The following is a 22,034-nucleotide window of genomic DNA, read 5'->3' as shown; positions in this document are numbered from 1 at the left end:
GCCTCCCATAGTTCCCTCCATATCAAGGACAATGGGGTTCCGCAGGGGTATAGCAGCAGCTCTAGTCCATGGTTTCCAGTTTTTGACTGCAAAGTCGTGTGTTACGCATTTCTGTTGGCATCGTACTGTTCATCTGGAACCAGAACTTTACCTTAATGATGATCCACTCACCGTAATGGAGACATATCAATTCTTAGGACTGGTTTTCAACACCCGATTGACTTGGCTTCCTCACCTCCGTCAGCTTAAGCGGAAGTGCTTGCAGCACCTCAGTGGCCTCCGCTGCCTGAGCAACACCAACTGGGGTGCAGATTGCTCTAAGCTGCTGCAGCTCTACAGAGCCCTTGACTATGGGAGTGTGGTTTATGGTTCGCCGGCACCCTCAGCATTGCGTTTACTCAACCCAGTGCACCACTGTGGCATTCGCCTAGGGATAGGAGCTTTTAGGATGAGGCTGGTGACCAGCATCCTCGTGGAGGCTGGAGTCCCTCCATTGCAGGTTAGGGATGTACAATTGCTCTCTAGTTATGTTGCACACGTTCATAGTTCTCCTGCACATCTGAATTACTGTCTTCTTTTTCCACCCATGGTGGTTCATGTCCCTCATCAGTGGCCCAGGTCAGGGCTTAAAATTGCAGTTCATGTGCGACCCCTTCTCTCCGAACTGGAGTACTTTCCTTTATCACCTATACTTGAGGTTTATTTACGAACAACTCCATGGTGTACACCTAGGTCGCAGCTTCGCCTGGACCTTTCAAATGGCCCTAAGGACTCAGTTAACCCTGCGACTCTCTGCTGTCACTTCCTCTCGATTCTCGACATGTACCGGGACCGTGAAATGGTTTACACCGATGGCTGATGGTCATGTTGGCTTTGCCTATGTTCATAGAGGACATATAGAACAGCACTCCTTGCCAGATGGCTGCAGTGTTTTCACTGCAGACCTGCCAGCCATATCTATTGCTCTTGAGCACATTCGTTCGTGCCCTGGGGAGTTGTTTCTTCTGTCTACTGAATCCTTGAGCAGCCTACAAGTGCTACCCTCGTCATCCTTGGGCAGTGACCATCCAGGAGTGCATCTATGCCCTGGAACGGTCCACACGTTGTGTGGTGTTTGTCTGGACCGCAGGTCACGTCGGAAACCTAGGCAATGAACTTGCCAACAGGCTACACGGAAACCGCTTATGGAGATCGGCTTCTCTGAAACTGACCTGTGTTCAGTATTACACTGCAAGGTTTTGTGGCTTTGGGAGATGGAATGGCGTAACCTCAGTACACACAACAAGCTGCCTGCCATTAAGGAAACAATGAATGTATGGAAGACCTCCGTGCGCACCTCTCACAGGGACTGTGTGGTTCTGTGTTGGCTCCCCATTGGCCATATATGGCTGATGCATGGTTACCTTCTCTGTCGTGAGGACCCACCTTGGCGTCGCTGTGGCTTACGAATGATGGTCGCCCATTTCTTGCTGGACTGACCACTTTTAGCTGCTCTGCAGTGGACTTCCAACTTTACCTCTACCATCGGTGTTAGGTGACAATGCCTCAACAGCAGCTCTAGTTTTACGTTTTATTCATGAGGGTGAGTTTTATCATTTGCTCTAAGTTTTAGCACATGTCCTTTGTCCCTGTATGTCCTCCACACTAGTGCTTTCAGGGTGGAGGTTTTCATGTGTTCCAGAGTAGGTGGTTTTCCCTTTTTATCCTCATGGTCAGCCAGCCATGATAACCTGCTTTCTTGTTTTAACCACTTCTACCTGTTTCTTGTGTCTTTGTGGTTTTCTTGTCCCCTTTTGTCCATTTAAGTGTTTGTTGCCCTTCAGTCGTTGTTGTGGTTTTGTGTTGTAAGTCTCATTGTCTTATTCTCACCCTTCTGACATTGTTTCCTTTGGAACAAAGGACCAGTGGCCTTGTAGTTTGCCTCCCCCCCCCCCCCCCCCCCCCCCCCCCCTTTCTTTCCAACCAACCAACTCGACAGTCTGCCAGGATTCCTTGGAGTTCCCCAGAATACCAACACAATGTTTTTGTGCATGTAGTTGGAACATGGATATGCCAAAGGATCAAAATGAATAGTGTCGATGATTCATCACAGACTAACTCACCTAAACTTCAAAGGAGTGAAAAAATTTGATGGATTTTGGGGTCAGAATTAAAAAAGGATGTTGATCAACATGCTGTGTCACTGGTTTCTTCTTGGAGATCCTGCCAGTACAAAAGAAATAGAAGTGTGATTCCCAGTAGTAGAACACTCATTCATCCCACCTTCCAGTCACTGGTAACATCGACAGACAAGTTTGTAATTTGAGTGTCATTGAAAACCCATCTATATATGTTCAGCACATTGAGAAATTTGCAACAGTAATATGTCTAGGACAAAATGAATGTCCTGTTCACGATTGGAAAGAATATGCAGAAAAATGCGAGAATGTTACTGGTAACTGGCATTTCCAGATTCAAAGAGCCAAAAAAATTGTCTTCATGAAAAGCAATAACAAAGAGATTTGTCTAGTTTATGGAGAGCCCATCTACAATTTCGAAGCTGGAGAGGATAAGAGTAGCATCCTGAAGAGGGGAAGAAATTTCAGCGAAGCAAACAGCCTCATTTTGTCGATGCTTTACTGTGATACAATTGGAGCTTATTTTCTTTTGTACAGTGTCCTCCGATGCCAAAAGCATGATTGGGGAAAAATCCTAATGTTGAACATTTGTTTTTGCTCTCTTTTTGGCATTAAATAAATTTGTTTTTTGTGGTAAAATGATGTCCCCAAATGATTCTGTAAAAGTGAAGTGCATTTTCAAAGGAAACATTGGGCAAGAGTTTTGTGTAATGTATCCATGAATAGTGCTAGCATGTTTGGATTCTCTTAGAGTTAGGATACAGGATGGGATGAAATAGTTTAACATATGCTGTAAGAATTGTAATTGGCCAGTTCAGGGCCAACAGGAGAATGCTGCTGAGATATTCAAATTGGCATAAGAATCAGGAAAGAAATAATAATCTTTTCATGAGCTGCTGTGGGGCTAATTTACAGAAACAGTTTTTGGATGGTGTGGAAAATAATTCGAGTATATGCATCACATATTTCCTATAAATTACACGATGTCAAAATGGCAGAAACTGTGTTGCTTGTGAAGGCATACACGAAAAAAAATTTCCAACTCTCCATTAGCAAATTGATAATGAAAAGTAATGATGATGGTGCAAAGTTCCTCGTTGCATCCTGTTTGTAAACTTGTGACGTATGGTGATACACATACTTGGAAGACAAAAAGTTTAATGTAACTTATACACAAATCATACATTTCCATTTAGTTTTAAAAAAAATTACTGATGACAACTTGTATTAATCATCTTCCAATTAGACCTATATTGAAAAATGAAATAAATTGACAAATAAACATGATCACTTATATAATATTTATAACAATCATCTTGCATTCAGGAATACATAGATAATTGTCTGTGGTGAATAAGCTTTCTTCTGTCCTTTCTTGTTTGTTGCTCATAGAAACTGATAAACATAAAGAAAAGGACTTTGTGCTCTCTACCAATGACAATATTTTTTGTTTAATTGTTAATTGTAGATCCAGCAGAGGATGGGTATGGATATTCTGCTGATAGTGACAAGTATCATGAAGCTGGATATGATGCTTACGTTACTGGATTGTGTTTCCTTACTATGGTCCAGCATCTGGGTGAGTTCCAACTTCAAAAGTCAAACTTATATATATGAAAATATTTCTTTTTCTGCAATTATTTTATGGTGTATAAGTAGTTCAAAAGGAGTTGAAGCCATTTCATTCAGCTTCACTTTTAGCCAATTTCTAAAGTTATATTGTAAATATATAGAGTCAGGTTTCCCTCAGTTAAAAGCTCAGTGTTATTTATCTTATTGACATAAAATTCAGTTTCGAAATATTGTCAGTATTTATTCTGGCCTGAGAGAGAAACAGTAGTGTTTAAGAATGTATGAATAGATCACTACAAAGTTTATAGCAGTTTTAGTCCATGTGGGAGCTTTGTTGTTATCTACTGATTAACGTGGTTCCAGTGGAAATTCATAGAAAATCTTGTGCTGTCTGGGAATTCAGCTCTACATTCACAGAAACTGGGAAGAAATTTGTTGTGCAGTCAACAACAATGATATTGTGGGGACTGATTGCTATAAAACAAGCATATTCCAAATGTAATTGTTAGCAAAACATTCTGAAAAAATTGTTTGCAGCTTAGTACTGTGCTTGAAACTCTCAGAATGTCAAGTTCCACTTCGTTATGGATTGAAACTCGAGGAAGTGTACACAAATGACTTTTAACTCAAGGTTAAAGTGTGGCAAAATTAAAATATCTTGTTGAAATAGTCAATTAAAAATAAGCTGATCTTAGGAGAAAGAAAATAATGTATTGCAACTACTTGGGATTTGGAGTGTGTCTTTGGAAACCAGTCTGAAGGAAAAGAGATGACACGTGACAGTGAAATTAGCAATTGGTAAATTTAAACTTTTAGGGATTATTTGGAAAGAGTTGATGTAAAGAGAAAAATGTCTGTTGTTTTCTTTTGGAATATTGCCATGCTTTCTGTTCCATATCCATGGTATTTGTTATGGGCTCAAAATGTTTATCAAGAACAGTTGTCACAGGCTGGCAAAATCTCACTGTGTCATACATATTGAAATACAATCTGAAAATGATTAAGGATGTAATTGCTTCATTGAGAGTCAAGGACGTACACAGGAGCGGGCAGGTCATATTAGTCTCAAGGAACAGGGAGCAGGAACAACAGGCAGCAGTTCTTAATAAATAAAACAGAAGAAAACCAGTGAAAAATTGCTTTTAATAAACATTTTAAGCATGAGAATGCACTTGCGTAACATAACAATTTTTTAATTTAGTGTTAATTTTCTTGCATTTACCGCAAATTTGTCAACTGCTTCCTTTTCTAACATCTCGCATTTTTCTTTCACGTAATTTCGGTGAATGCTCATCAGGCTCAACCCAGTGTGCCTTTCTTTCCCAAAGTGCTTCTAAGCCACGTCAATACCCTTCGAAGGCTACTGAAGGATCGCTTAGTGGTCACCGTTGTGCATGTGGAGTAGTGCTCAAAATTTGTAGTGCTTTTCTCATGCTAGGAAAAAAGATATTGGTCTCATTAAACAGGTCAATGGCTTTTATGTCCCTTAACTCACTTCAGGCGTATTCTTTTTCCTCCATAAATTGTACCGTAGGTCCAGTTCTCTGGAGATGTCGGCCAGACCACAATTTTTTTTTTAAAATAGTTCTGCATTTTTATGAAATTTTTTTATACTAATTTTGCGCATATTCAAGGAATGTAGCTTATTTAGAGCAAAAGCTGGAGTATTTTCAGGTGAAAATCAAGTACTTAACAATGACATGAGTGATTCGATGTATGGCATTACCAGCAAACGTCATATTTATTCACTGTCACTGGCAGATTGCTTCTGAATTTTTCCTTACAAGCAAAGTGTGCAGCAGCAGTTCCTGTTTCCAATTTTTCTGCTGTGGCTTGTGCTTTTCCATGTAATCCATTAGTTGTTCTGTCTGCTTCCTTTTGGTCATTAGTGAGAATGTCAAGGATTCCTCATCAAGTGTTCCCTCACCACGATCATGTACATAGACTTAGATTACAAAACTGCTGAGTATTCGGCTATTGTTTGTAAAGCTAAGAGGAATGCTGGCTTTGTAATGGTTGAATGCAACTGATAGGCAGATTTTTTTGTTGCATAATTTCCCTCTGTGGACAATTTTTCTAGAGCTCTCACAACCTCTGTGAAATGCTGAGAAAATGGTCTGAGGGTTTAAATTTTTCAAACCATCTTGTCTCACACATTCATGATAAATTGGGAACATATTTCCTCTGTGTAGTCAATTCTCTAAAGAATGTTAATAGTGTCTTTTACAGTGACAAGTATATCTAGTTTCCGGCACTGGATGTGCATTTTTCACCACAAGGTTGAGTTTATGACTTGAACAGTGAATGTATGAACCTCGATAATACTTCTTTCTTAAAATGGCTGGCACAATGCTCTCTCCGCCTGCCATTGTTGAACAGCCATTGAAGCCAAATCCTACACAGTCTTCTACTGGGAGATTACTCCTGATCAGGAAACTGTCAGTTGCTTTGGCGATTGATTTCTACAGAACCTTACAAATTATTTCCAGATTTTCACTTTGCTTTCATCAGATAACCCCACACCTTTTGATAACTGTTCCTTCCCAGCAATGTATGCTGTTTCATCAGCCAAGAGTATGCTTTTTTAGTGTCAGTGGCTATATTCTCCCTAATAACATCATCACAGAAATTTATCAATTGATTTTTCATTTTCAGCAATGTGAAAACAGCATTGCGGTAACAATTGTCCAGATGACTCCGTGACTTGTCGTCGCCAGAATTGATTCTTAAATTCAATAAATCTAATAAAACACCTACTTCTGCCTGTTTCCTCTAAGAGGCGTATCATGTGTACTGCAAAAAACTATAGAAGAAAGAATTGATGACAATATCTGCCTGTTTCCAACGATCACTTTTGATGCACGTTATACAGTTGGACATCTACAGGAACTTGTTCAAGAAAAGTTTTTGCTGCAGCTGATGCTGTTGGAGTTGGGTTTTAACATGTTTTCGACAGTCTTCATGCATATTCTTGAATTTTGTGAATGGTCTGATCACAAATGACCCCATAATACCTCTAACAGTGCCAGTGAGAAGGAAATAAAACACAGTGCTTGCATAGAGCGTCTTTTAGCAGCTTGGAATATACTAGCCATGACGCATATTGTTCTCAGTTACAAGTTCAATGTTATTTATCTTATTGACATAAAATTCAGTTTTGAAAAACGGGCAGTATTTATTCTGACCTAAGAAAGAAACAGCAGTGTATAAGAATGTATGAATAGATCATTACAAAGTTTATAGCAGTTTCAGTACATGTGGGAGCTTTGTTGTTATCTATTGATTAATGTTTTTACAGCGGAAATTTGAGGTCAAGGATTTAGTAAGAGTTCCTTCTTCTTTTCCACTGATATCTAAGTAATTAGCCCAATATAATGACTCAGATCATTTTCATTGTATTCACTTTTAATCGTCCTTGAACATACAAGCTCCTTGGATTGTCGAATGAGAATTATGTTCAGGGACTGCTACAGTTATTCTGTTGAATCTGATTGTTGCTCAGTGTCACCTTTAAAATTGTTGATTGTGGCAATTCAGTTTTATTATGATCATCATCACTTCCACTGCTGCTATTTTGACTCCTTTTCTCTTCATGAGAAGTAGACTCTACAAAATAGATAAATTAATTTATTTCCTACTGTTTAGCCATAGAATGAAAATAGAGTTAATATAAGTGGAAGACAGATACATTTATTCATAACATAATAACTTTCAAGTTGCCAAGTAACAATATTATTTCTTCCACCAGTCCATGAGCCATAAGAAATTATTATTATAGTTTGTGAACTTGTTAATTTATCCATGTCATGTAAACTACTACGATTGATTTTGATAAATCACAAAGCAAACATGATTTATAATCCAAGCAACAATAAATTTGTGTGTGGAACTAAAGGATTTTTCTATTGTAACTCTCTCAGTAAGAAAAATCTTCAGTTTTGGGAAGAGACAGAAGACTGATGGAGCCATATCAGGTGAATAAGGCGGGTGTGGCAACAGTTCATACCTTAGTTCGTGTAATCTTGTCATGGCGACAGCACTTATGTGGTCGCACATTGTCTTGATGGAAGATGACTTTCTTCCTTGCCAAACCTGGCCATTTTTTGCATATCTCATGTTGCAATTTCTCCAGGAGGTTAGCATAGCATTCTCCAGTAATTGTTTGTCCAGTGGGGAAATAATTCACGTTAAAATATACAGTCCTTGATTATGACTCGCAATTAATTTACATGTCTCAACAGTATTGTCATCTGACAGCAGTTGTATAAAATAATAGAAACCGGTCAAGGGCAAAATAAGTGTTTAAATGGAACCAGTCAATGTTTCTTGTTCTTACCACATGCCTACAATTATTTCGCAGCATTACAAAACTGATATTGCCAAAGTTTGGTATATTTACCACTCTGCATGATAGCATTGCTGACAAGAAAGTAAACTCACATTGTTTATTGTAGGTCATAGTATGCAACAATTAATTCCTTGTGTTAATGTATTTCAATAGATTGTGTTCCAAGTTCCTGAATTTTACTAATGTACGGATCATAAGCCTATCTTAGAAAATGAAACCTTTTTAATATTAAAATATTTTTGCAGCAAGAAAGCATTTTGTATTTCAAAAAGCTGGGAGAAATGATATTTGTGGTGATGTAACAGTGCCCACAAGTAGCAGAGCAGATTGCTTATTGCCAAAATTTATTTCCTTAAACTGTCCTACTGACAGCCATGTGCGGGTGACGTAAAAACAATGCTTGGGTCTGCAGGGGGGGGTTGAGGACAGTTGCCAGCTGCCCCCGCCCCCCTCTCCATGCTCCTCGCCGCTGGGTACGCGCCATACTGAGAGTTGCACAGGTGTTCAATTTGTTGCAACAAAGGATGACTCTGAAAAAAGGATTAGAATACAAATGAAAGTTTTCAGGGCGTTAATAGGAAAGCATGCTTAAAATTATAAGAAAATAAGTTGTGATATTCATTCCTCTTCAAAACTTTACAGAAATTGTGGGCGAAAGATCTGTGTTTGGAATGGGAAGGGAGGAGTCAGAGATCTCAAAAACAGTGAGTGTGATTTTGGAACATTATTATTAAATTAATTGGAATATGGTTACATGGTTAAAAAAATCTATGGAAAGATGTCATAATATTAACTTGAAAAAATAAGAAGTGCTTACGGAAAATGTAAATTTACCAGTCAACCATTTTACACTCACATAACTACCTCATTAGCACATGCCAAGAAGGTTCCTTGGTACTCTTGTAAGGTTGATTGAAGTGGCCAATTTGAGTGTGGTTCGGGAAGTTACCCATATTTGCATTATGTTTGTGTTACTGTATTTATCTGAGTATAAGAGTACCCTGACTATTAGGTGACCCCTTTTCTTTTTAAGAGGCTCAATGAGAAAATTATTTCTTAACATATTCTGCTAATCGAAACTTTTATTGAAATAAGGGACTGTCTACAAAGTTAACATTACATCAATTCCAAATTGAGACTGTCATTTATTGATAGTCTACAAGGAGAATTAAAATAAACAAAAAATGTTTACATTAATTTTTATTTTCACTACCTATTTTGTTTACTTAGGCTGTTGTCTATGGTGTCACTACTTTTAATTGTCATCATCCTAACAGGACAGCTGTGGAACTCGTATCTCTGCCGTCACAAATATTTGGCTGTTTATTGCAATATGTTGGGCTTTCTAAGGTCGTGGTTACTGTGGAACCTGAGAACTGAAAACAATGTGTAACGGATTATGCTTCTATACTAACTACTGACATGAGAATGTTACAATGTGTTGAGGTTCCAAACATATCGTCTGCCCACTGCTCTCTCATTGGCTGTGTAGAACTGGCAGCTGACTCGCCTCCAAACATTCGCATCATACCTCACAGTGAGTGTTGATAACATTGCTGCACAAAACAAATTAATGTGCCACTGGCATCTATCTTGACTTTTAGCATCTCCTTCTGGAATGTATGCTATATTTGTTCAATTTTAAAGTGAATATGATTCTGAGTGCAAGTGGATTCAGGCAAATTGCATTTTAAACGTGGTAGATGTTCATAAAAAGTCAAAATATGCAGTATACATCCCCATGGTTGACTGCACAATGAAATTTCTGCCTGCTCAACATACCCCTCCCTGCACGGATCTGGTTCTCAGCTGAGCTGGGTCACTGTTCCCTCTTCCAACTTTCCTTGCTGTGCTTAGCAACAGTGAAACATGGACAGCAATATCTTCTAGGATGCAGATCATATGTAACAGCGGCAGCTAATACATAAATAAAATGTCACAATCATTATTGCATCCAGTTTTTGAAAGTTATAGTATAATAAAATAATGAAATAGATGATGATAAAATGCGTGGCTTCTTAAAATGTATTGAATTAATGAGATTAATTTTTCGGCGTGAATGACAAGCACAATAAGCTGAGCTGTGCCTGGAAATAGGTCCGTATTAGTTCATATTATTTTGCAGGGCGGAGTAGTTTCTTTCTCCGCTGTAGATTTGTGCTTACCATTCTTTATAATACTATGTTTGGTCGCCGCGTTCACCTTTGAAGTCTTGACCGTGTTCCTATTAAGCTTATCGGATCTTCGTAATTTTCCAAAGTACACAGGTGGGCTTCAGTGGTTGTAATTATTGCACTATTTGAAATAACAACTCACATGACCTTTCTGTTAATAAAACAATACTGTATTTTTCTAAACGGTGCACATATAAAATCCACACTCCTCACTTATTCATAGCGACCCCAAAATGGTGGTCTACAATTACTCGCTAAAAAATTGACGTGCTTCTCACTCTTTCACTAGCTGAGCGCGAATCCCTCCTTCCTCCTACCGGTACCAGAAAAAATCCTCTGTTTAATAACAACTGAAAGTCAAAAAATACATGACGGTAGGCATAGGCTCTATGATGGGCTACCGCTTCATCTTGTCTCTTTGCCTTTAAGGAAGACGAAAACATAAAGGAAATGCAAAAGGTTTATCACAAAGTCCACTCATCCTGCGACCTAGGATGTCTAATCATACTATCTCCACATCAGGTCTTTCCCCTGTAATCTATTATCATGACAACAATTACATACTGTTTAATATGATTTATTTTGTTTGTTGGACATTTCATTCTGGATTAATTTTCCTTGTTGGTTTGCCTGAATATCGTCGCCTTCTTCTAAAGATGATTAAAAGCTGGTAACAATTTTCTCCGGTGTTCTAATACATGTACAGGGACTGTATTTCTCATTGCATCCCCTTTTGTTTCTCATGTATTTATATGATATCCATACATGCATGAAAACTTGTATTGCAAACCTGTTCAAATACAGCCAAAGTTTTTAAGTTGATAGAATTTAATTTTATTCGCTCCTGTGTTTAGAATTTAATTTTATTCGCTCCTGTGTTTCGCAGAACTGACAATATTTTACAAGAGCCTTAAACTATTGTAGTGGCTAGTTAATAGTTTCTCACTTATCCCTTGCACGAGGCTGTGGGGCAAATGTCACGTGATTGTTCGAACGAGGTTGATTCTGTGTCAAGCACTTCAGCGTATTTGGAAATCTCAAACCTATTCAACTGTCAATATTGTTTGATACGCCCTACCCCTCAGAATTCTTCAAAATAAATAAGCATGAAACCTCAGTAGCCAAAGCTTCATCTGTAAATGTAAGATGAGCCCACTATCAGACAATGTAAAAACATTGACCCCAGCAATGATAGTTCAAGCTGTGGATATAAGATGACCCCATATTTTTTGAAAGATGAATTTGGTAACAAACCTTGTCTTATAAGCGGGTAAATATGAAATTAATATTATGACACACTTCTGCAGATTGTTTTTTTTCTTTTACTATGTATCCATGTTACTATTAATTTAATAATAGTGTTCCAAAATGACACTCACTTTTTTTTAAGATCTCAATTTCTTGGCTCCCATTTTCAAACCTATATCTTCTGCTCACAATTTGTATAATTTTTTGAAGAAGTATGCTTTCCTATTAATGCCCTGAAAAATTTCAGTTGTATTCTAATCCTTTTTTTTTCAGGTGCATTCATTTTTGCAACAAGCTCAACAGCTGTTCTCATTGAAGAAATTACAACCTTAACCATTTCAGATTCTATTTCAACGTGGATACCACATAATGAGAGTTTACCAACATCTGCCATCTGTTCTTGATAAATACTTGGAGCCCATTACCGAAACCATGCATATGGAACAGAAAGTGTGGCAGTATCTTAAAATAAAACAACAGATATTTATATCTTTACATCATTTCTTTCCAAGTACTTCCTTGAAGCTTAAATTTACAAGCTCACTGGAATTTATAAAACAACTGATCATCACATTCTAACTGAGAAATGTCCGTCCCCGGTAGCTGAGTAAGCACGACAGAATGTCAGTCCTAAGGGCCCAGATTCGATTCACGGCTGGGTTGGAGATCTTCTCCGCTCAGGGACTGGGTGTTGGGTTGTCCTAATCGTCATCATTTCATCTCCATCGACACCCAAGTCGCTGAAGTGGCGTCAAATCGAAAGACTTGCACCCAGTGAATGGTCTACCCGACAGGAGGCCCGAGTCGCACAATATTTATTTAACTGGAAAAAAAAAGGAAGGAAGGGGGAAAAAATCTGTTGACATTTTCTGTTCTGCTCACTCACTGATGATCAAAAAGTTTGCAGAGTGGAGTACTGCAGAGACATGAAAGGATTGGGTACTAGGGATGCAGACCTCAAGTTTTGAATCATATCAGATGATGAAACATGGTGTTGTCAGTATGAGCTATTTGTAAAGTGCCATAGCTCAGAATTGGAAGGTCCAGAATATCTGACACCGAAAAAGTATGCATGTGGAAAAGGTGATCAAGATGCCGTTAACTATTTACTTTGATTAAAAAAAATTATCCACAAAGGATTCTGTCTAGAAGATAAATTGGTGAAGGTAAATCACTACTTTTTGTTTTAAATTGTTTATGAGTGGTGATTGTTCGGGTTCGACCTGAATAGAGAATTAAGGAACTTGATGTTTGTTGCACGAGAATGTAGCAGCACACGACAGTTAAATTACACGCAGTTTCGTGGCTCAAAAATGTATCGTGGTGCTTGAACACTCTACTTATTCACCTGATTTGTTTCTGTGCCATTTTTGTTTTTTCCAAAACCAAAAATGGCAATGAAAGGAAAGTGTTTCAACATGTTTTTGGGTATCCAGAAGGCTTTGACCGTGGTACCGCAGGTAATTTCAGAGGTTGAGTATCAGAATTGTTTTGAACAATTTGCCCAATGCTTCCAGTTGTGTGTTGACATACGACGTGACTATTCTGAATAAAAAGTCACGTAGACAAAAAAATAAATGTCTATTATTTTATTGAATATCATTCACCTTTCATGTGGGGTGGTCTGTATACTGTAGGCATAAGAATTGAAATATCTTTTGTGAATAATTTTGAGATTAATATACTAACATGTTGGATATGATAGATTTGATCATGTTGTTGTTGTCTTCAGTCCTGAGACTGGTTTGATGCAGCTCTCCATGCTACTCTATCCTGTGCAAGCTTCTTCATCTCCCAGTACTTACTGCAACCTACATCCTTCTGAATCTGCTTAGTGTATTCATCTCTTGGTCTCCCTCTACGATTTTTACCCTCCACGCTGCCCTCCAATGCTAAATTTGTGATCCCTTGATGCCTCAGAACATGTCCTACCAACCGGTCTCTTCTTCTTTTCAAGTTGTGCCACAAACTCCTCTTCTCCCCAATTTGATCATATTGGTATGTAATTTTAAATAAGTATGTGGAAGACATTAATAATATACAAATGTGTACTTTGACTGTGCCAATTATATTAAGTTTTTGATGGGTACCAGAGTGATGTACCATCAACAGAATGAGAGGATAACTATTGATAGTTTAAGGTACAATAAATTTTATGTGGTCCTTGTAAGATTTGTTCTTGGATCATTACACACTATTGAACAAGTTATATGAAAATAGGCAATTTTAAAATATTGCCCGAACTTGATAAATTTCCACAGATGCCCACAGACTAAAGCTGTAGCTGTTCTGTATCCAGAATCAACATCATCAACGACAATAACAACATAAAAAAAGTCAGTGTTGTACTTTGCTAAATGAAAAAGTCTTTGAATTTATGTTATCCTCAGAGCTTTTGTCAGTAGCTCATTATTTGAACACTTCTTTCCTTGTAAGCCTGAGTGAGATAAAGTTGCTTATAACTGTCCTGCTGGTCATTCAGTTAGTTGCAAAGGAAAATAAACGTACTAGAATGGCCAATAATCATTATTTATAACAATAATAAGTTATTATGATTGTGGAAATCAAAAAGTAATCAAGTGCTTAAGTGAAGTAGAACTTACTCTAAATACCGGATCTGACAGCAGAATCAGTTTGATATAGTAATGAATTAAAAGCCCAGTGTACTGCAGGCACTGTGGGATAGGGTGTTATTGAGATGAAGGTGAAAGTTAAACACACTTATTGCGGTGTTCGCTCCACTACAGAGTAACAGTCCGAAAACAACCAGTAGGCTAAGTCACACTTGACCATAGCTTTTTCTCTCAGGGGTCCTGTCAAGTGTGGCATACAGGTGAGCACGTAAGTTGACTTTGTATTGTCTAATGTGACAACATGGAGTGATGGGAAGATGACAAAATCGTGACTGTGAGATTAACCAATTATTCATCATCATCTTCTGTCTTCTACACCACTACATTTTTCCAAAGTTTAGTGTCATCTCCCAGTATATTTCCTGCTGTTTGAGTTATATAACATTACTGGTTTCAGCATTCATCCACTCTTTTCAAGTGACTTTCCTGTTTTTGCTATGTTGCTGTATTTCATCAGTTAAAACACATTTGTTCAGTTCGTATTGTTTGTCCACATTCCAGAATTGTTCCTGTTGAGTGCGTATTTTCCTTTCTTTTTCTATTCTTTCTTTTTAGAACTTAAAATTCTCATTCTTGATAGTTATTTGAACTTTTTATTTTATGGATTAATTTTCTCACAATAAACTTTATTTTGCAATCTGACATAAATAAAGCTTCCACATGAGGCTCAAATGTCCCAGTGCAGCTTTTTTGAGAACCCTATGTATTGTTTTGAAAGTACTAACAGCAAGAAGTTCTTGACACATTTCTTTAGAAAATCCCGGACCTATGTGCTATCAATGATCTGGGAATTTCTTTATGGTGCCATACCATCTCACAGGGAAACAAAGCAATATAGTGCAAAATACTAATGCATGAAGCTTTGAGTCCTGTTGAGATGTGCCCAGATTTCACAATTTGTAAGACTATTGACATTAAAGATCAAGGATTTGTGTACAGTTACCAGTCTCATACACAGTTGATAACCAGGAAATGTTGTAAAAACACAAAACTGTTTTCATCCAGGAAACACTTAGAATTTCTTGGAATTCCAGGAATTTTTCATTGTTTTAGTTTTCAGTTAAATTTTTGTAATTATGATTGGTAAGAACTGATACTCTAACAAAGAATTTTACTTTAGTTTGCTACTGCAGCAATAAAACATAAAAGAGATAATGACACCAAAATAAAACTCTAAAAGCAAAGGAAATGCACCATTTACAACTACAAAACACACTGCACACACAAACATGTACCGACAGCAAAATGTGTCGTAGGCTTTAGCACAAAGACAATGCAATACTTCATAACAACAAACTGCTTTCAATGAGTGTGGTGTCACAACTGTTTATGTTTATAACAGATCATGGCAGAATATTATGAATGGCAATTTGAGAAGTGTTACTTCCAAAGTAAATTTCCTTTATGCAAGATAATTATGTTACATGTGAGAATATATGATGAATTTCTTAAATCATGGCATGTTTGACTCTCATTTAGAACCTAACATTTTGAGGACCAGGTACTTAGAAAAATTTTGGGCCCAGAATACCAGCTATTTATGCTATTATTTAAAATTTTACTGTAACATTGGATATATGTTAAAGGGTAAACAATGACAAAAAAAGACCAATATTGTACCTGAAAGCTTATCTTTTCTTGTAGCTATACTGTATGTATATTAATTTAAGCCATTAACTTTTCCTATTTGTATGTTCGTATTACTTAACAGTGGTGGTGCTACTGGTTTGACTATAGCATGTATTCTATGCTCTGAATATTTACTGTTATTGGCTGGTGAGATCACATGACATGTGCTATGATTGGCTGATGAAAGCACATCGCTCGGAGTAATTTCAATTTCAGTTGTTCAGAAGCTACTGTGCTGTATTTGTCGAAATTCGTATTTGTACCTTCGTAATATGAAAATATGGAGTGTACATGTTGCTGCATATCAAAGATCTTTTAAAACTCACTGTTTTTTGCTGGGTTTTGCTTCCTAAACTGCTAGGAAGTTCTACACCTGAGTATAAACCCTTAACATTTTAAAGATTGATAAGTTTTACAGCTCCGAGGGAAAGTTTATTGTTACTTAAAATGGAAAAAAAGTACTTAAACGCACGAAAAATTGTATTTCCACCTGGGAAAAAGTGTATTTTTAACCGGGAAAAATCTGGGAACTTTTTTTCTTTGTCCATGTATACACAGTGGGTAGGAAATAAGTAGGACACATTGAAGGGAAAGATAAGATGTGAAGGCAAAGATAAGAATTTAATTGAAATAAAATAAACAAGAAAGAAACTATTGAAGATAAGAATTTTGCGTAGGTAAGAAAAAAAGGATACAATTATGTGTTAAGGGAAAAGGGGGAGGGGGAATTTCATGAAGATAAGCATAAAAAAGGACAAATTCTAAGGGAGATGGGGGATGTGGAAATAGAGAAAGGAGGAAGTAAAATAACGAGACAAGCATTGATATATATACTGTAGATGCTAAAGGAGAGGGGTAAGAGAAAAATCAAAAGGGGGGGAAATGTTTTACACATTGTGAGAAGCCAATTGTCAGTGTCTGAAAATTTAAATTCTTTAAATTTTTACTTAGATGTAGATAATTTCTTCATTTTGAAAACTGTTCAGTTACTGCTATTATTGTAATATGATTTCTGATGTATTTATCTTTTTTTAGGTTTAAAGTTAACCTCAGAGAAGCTTCTACTATCTGCATCTCCATTACTAAAGCCATTTTTCAATAGGTAAGTTTCCTTTGTTCCAATAGATTTTTCTATATAATAATTTGAGTATTGCACAATATGTAAAATACGGGAAAGACACCTATTGTGGGTTGATCCATGGGGCACAGAAACATAACACAACACAAAACTGCATTCACATTACCTTTCAAGGACTAGCTCTTTTTAGCGCACACACATTCACATTGGCAACCACACAAATGCCCAAATGGAGGCTCCTAGGGCCATGGCAGGTCTAATTTGAATTCTGTATTGTTTTTACGGTTTTGTGAATGAATATCATGACAACAGCGTGATATGTTGCATAGTCTGGGATCTAGGTGTTGTTGATTCATGTTTACAAGACTAATGTTTTGTATTCAGTGTTTTTCATTTGTATAATTTCAAAATATCAAGTTTGATGCGCCACATTTAAAAACTCTTAAGTGTGTCATTTTTATGCAATAGTTTGTCAAATTATCTGGAAATGACACATCACTGACTAAAACTCTTACTGGAATGTGTTCGTTTGACATCACATCTGGAGTCGTAGTTCTCTGTGCAGGGAATCGACTGTTATTTGATCACACACAATTCTCAGAGTTATGAAAAAAATTCAAAAGCCGTTTTCAGCGTTCGGTAACTTCAGTTACCAAAATTAGTGAATTGCTACCCTCAGATTTACAACATTTTTATGTGGATACTTGGGAAAATGTCAGTTTTGTGACATTCTGTAAAAACTGCAAATTTTGTGTTACACCTTTAAAAATTGCAAATTTTGTGTTATTCTTTGTTTTATTATTCACATGAAATTTTCCTGTCCCTACCTCTAGATATGTTCATATGATGATTAAATCATTGTCTGATTTTAGATTTTTGCCATCTTTCACTGTTGCAATGTTTCTTATATATTTATAATTGTTTTTATGGAGTCCAGAAAATGATTTATGCTCATTTGGGGTGTATAAATTGCCTGTGATAAGGCTTTCAGCAACTAAACATTGTTGTCTCTTTTTTCCTCCTATACATCTACATCTATGTGATTAATCTGCATTTCACAATAAAGTGCCTGGCAGAGGATTCGGTGAACCACCTTCAAGCCGTCTCTCTACCGTTCCACTCTCAAATGGTGCACGGGAAAAACTAGCAATTAAATTTTTCTGTGCGAGCCCTAATTTCTCTTATTTTATCGTTATGATCATTTCTTCCTATGTAGGTGGGTGCCAATAGAATGTTTTTGCAGTCGGAGTAGAAAACTGGTGATTAAATTTTCATGAGACGATCCTGTCGCAATGAAAAACGCCTTTGTTTTAATGATTGCCACTGCAATTCATGTTTCATGTCTGTGGCCCTATCTCCTGATACACATCTGTCTTCACAGTGTTGGAGTGAGCAGGTTGCTTATCTCATAAAGCTCCTGACTAATTTTGCATGGGTCACCATATTCCCTGTCCTTCATCACAGAGTAATAGGCCTATTTAAACACAACAGCTTCAGTTTTTTGTTTTGTACATTCCAGTCTCTTTTAACCCATACAATTTTTGCCCTCTAGATGTTTTCTCCCATAGAGCCATAGTGAGGAGATCCTCAACGATGTGAACATGTCAAGACAACAAGAATGCCCATTAAATATTGACAAAAAAGATATGTTAAAGTACCATCCACACATCCCAACTGACATTGTCCTCAAAGATGTGGAATAAGTCAAAAAATCTTAAGCATATTTTGATTTATAAGGTAATAAATAACAAACTTGTCACAAAAATGTGAATGTTCAATACACTGAGGTATACATATGATAATTCTTAGACTATTGAAGCCACAAATCATCAAATAGAAAAATCATTTTACATCACTTATTTATATTGACCACATTACTGCAATGAAACTCTGCTGAAGTCAGATTTTATCTGAGACATTATTTTCCATTATTAATAATATACACTCATCAGTTGATTCTACTGAAACATTCATCAGCAGAGTAGAAGATTCATAAGCAGAACTTTTATTTGTAATTAAACTTTTTATGGCTGTTGACAAGTTATCGAAAATGTGTCTTCCTGAATAACGGGTATCTTTCTGGACTAAAGTAAGTGACTTCAAATCTTGCAAAGATTTCTAGAACTGGTACCATGAACTGAACTGTTAAGTTGAAAAGAGATATATTATTAATGACAAATGTCATATTGAGAAGCAATAGTTAGTATCCCTTGTGCCTTGAACAAGCTTTTGCAGGTCAATCTTGTGTTCACATCACAAATAAATTGCACTAAATATTTTTGGACTTGGGGAAACTTAAGTGTGGTTTTATGAGGCACCTCAAAATATTATCTTGTCTAACATCATGGAATGAAAATAAGGGAAGAAAGCATTTTTCTGACAATATCAGCATTGAAAATAAAGATTTGTGTAGGCATTTCAGCAGTTCTGTGGTATGCTTCTCCCAGCTGAATTTATTATCGAGCTGTAATCCAAGAATTAACACTATCAGCTTCATTTATCTGCTTGCCATACTGTAGGCATATGCTGGGGTAAACCTCTTACAAGCTCTGAACTTCATGTTGTGAGTTTTTCAAATTTCAGTGGCAAGAAGTGGCTAGGAACTGTTAATCAGTGTCCATTGAAATCTAATTAACAGATCTTTCTAAAACTATACTTGATTGCTATTTGCTGCAATGTTTTTATCATCTGTAAACGAAACAAACTTGGCTTATAGCACTGTTATTTATGGAGTTTCATTGACATACACCAGAAAAAGTAAGGGTCCTAAAATTGAATCTAATGAGGCACTCCTTGTAAATAGTTTCCAGTTCAGTGACGCCCGAGAGCTTAATACATGACTCCTTCATATTGACACCGCTTGTTTCCTGTTGGAGAGTGTGATTTGGGGCATCTTGAATCGATTCCTGTTATGTCGTAGTATTGTAATTTACTTAAAACGGTATTGTGACTTACGCAGTCAAATGTGACTGATAGGTCGCAAAATATGCCGGTAGCCTGTAATTTATTATCTAATGAATGAAGAACATAATTGCTGTATGTGTAGATGGCCTTTGCAATATTGGAACCCCATAGAAATCTAAACTTTGACTTTGAAAATATGTTATTTGTTGTCAGATGAGTAAGCAGCTGATTGTATATTACCATTTCTAAAATTTTTGAGAATGCTAGCTAGGTACAGTTGGATAGAAATTTTTTTCATTGTCTCCTTTTCCATACAAAGGTTTAACTTCAGCCTATTTAAACCATTCAGGAAATGTTCCACTGATTGGTTACACAAATAACTTAACTAAACTCAAGAACACGATCTAATTAACTTTGTTGATTTTGATCGTAAGATTTTGTTGTAGGCACAGTTCTGCTTGATTAGCACGGATCATATTCATATTACTGAGGTTACCTGCAATGACTGGTCTGATATAGTCCACGGCAGCAGCTGCTGAACCTGACAACTGCCAGGTTTAATTAACAGCATAATTTTGACATGCCCCTTTTGCAACACCGCACACATCTGTTACCAATGTATCATTTACTCTTCATGCTATCTGCTCCTCTTCATCTCTGGTTTTACCAGTCTCATCCTCACTACATCGCATATTGTCTTTATTTTGTTATTTGATGTGACTATCTTTTTTCATAAAGCATTTTGCTTTGATATCTGTGTACGTCAATGACTCTTCAGGAGTAACAGTGTCAAATGCCAAGTTTGTTCCATTTGCAGTTGATATGAACATTGCAGTGCGTCTTTTAATGAGCTGTAGCACCAACATAAGAGCTGTGTCTGTCTGGCAGATAGTGTTTCCTTTTTATTGTACAAGATACATTTATTCCTTGAGTAATCTGCGACAGAGAAGTCATATGTGTACTTTGGTCTAATCTAGATTAGTTCTGGAGGAAAACAGCTTTCAAATAAGATTAGGGCTTTACTAATAGTGTTGTATTTTTATTCATACTATGAGCGCTGTTTGCATCACTCCAGTTCATGGCTTTTGAGGAAGTTACTAAAATAATCAATGTTTGTCTTACTGTCTACACTCTTGAAATTAGATTTATTAGATTCTATATTCTGATCTGTATTAGCACAAGACAAAAAGAACTGCATGTCATAGTGTAATAGCCATCAACTAATGGTTTTGTAATATAATTTTGCTCATTAGATTTTTATACAAAAAATGTTATGGTGGTTTTTGAGCAATTAGCCACAGTAGTTGGGAAGTTTACGGTAGAAATTGATAATGTTACTAGCTCCAATAAATTCCTAATGGAAAAGTTTTGAAGAAATTCTGTTGTAATGTTAAATACATCAATAAGAGCTTCAAGGTAATTTATGAATAGATTAAAATTACGTCAAAGTGCTAAATATACATTAACTTTTATGAAGGGTTTATTATGAAATTCTGCCTCTGTCACATATGCTTCTATATGCAGTTCTAGGGACAATTTATGAATGCCTTATGTTCCTACATTTATTATAATTCTTGATGAATGTGGCGTCTCCTCGTTCCTCCATCACTGCTCTTGGAAATGAGATGCTAACCTAAATCATGTATCACTTAACACAGCTGAACCAATGTCCACTTAATGTTCAGGGACGCAGATTATGTCAACGGTGTTCAATATTTCTGATTCATCAGTGCAGATAATAATTCATTAATTTTACTTCATAGTCACCAAGTATTTTTATAATAGAGGGAAACATTCCACGTAGGAAATATACATCTAAAAACAAAGATGATGTGACTTACCAAATGAAAGTGCTGGCAGGTCGACAGACACACAAACAACCACAAACATGCACACAAAATTCAAGCTTTCGCAACAAACTGTTGCCTCATCAGGAAACAGGGAAGGAGAGGGAAAGACGAAAGGATGTGGGTTTTAAGGGAGAGGGTTAAGAGTCATTCCAATCCTGGGAGCGGAAAGACTTGCTTGTGTCTGTATATGTGTGGATGGATATGTGTGTGTGTGCGAGTGTATACCCGTCCTTTTTTCCCCCTAAGGTAAGTCTTTCCGCTCCCGGGATTGGAATGACTCCTTACCCTCTCCCTTAAAACCCACTTCCTTTCGTCTTTCCCTCTCCTTCCCTCTTTCCTGATGAGGCAACAGTTTGTTGCGAAAGCTTGAATTTTGTGTGTATGTTTGTGGTTGTTTGTGTGTCTGTCGACCTGCCAGCACTTTCATTTGGTAAGTCACATCATTTTTAGATATATATCACCAAGTATTTTGATGCAATAA

The 22,034-nt window shown here is 36.9% G+C and overlaps 1 protein-coding gene across 2 annotated transcripts in view; it reads left to right on the top strand.

Moving 5' to 3' along the window:
* Window positions 1–22,034, top strand: part of LOC124777982 (poly(A)-specific ribonuclease PARN-like) — a 269,719-nt gene that overhangs the window by 129,125 nt on the left and 118,560 nt on the right. For both annotated transcript variants that reach the window (XM_047253551.1, XM_047253550.1), the window contains exons 8-9: window positions 3,586–3,696; window positions 16,757–16,823. In XM_047253551.1, the coding sequence (XP_047109507.1) occupies window positions 3,586–3,696; window positions 16,757–16,823 (178 nt within the window). The remainder of the gene's footprint in view (window positions 1–3,585; window positions 3,697–16,756; window positions 16,824–22,034) is intronic.

The sequence above is a fragment of the Schistocerca piceifrons genome, chromosome 2 (assembly GCF_021461385.2).
Source record: "Schistocerca piceifrons isolate TAMUIC-IGC-003096 chromosome 2, iqSchPice1.1, whole genome shotgun sequence".
NCBI classification, from domain to species: Eukaryota; Metazoa; Arthropoda; class Insecta; order Orthoptera; family Acrididae; genus Schistocerca; species Schistocerca piceifrons.
Note: the sequence above shows the minus strand (reverse complement) of the source record. Positions and strands in the feature narration are given on the sequence as shown.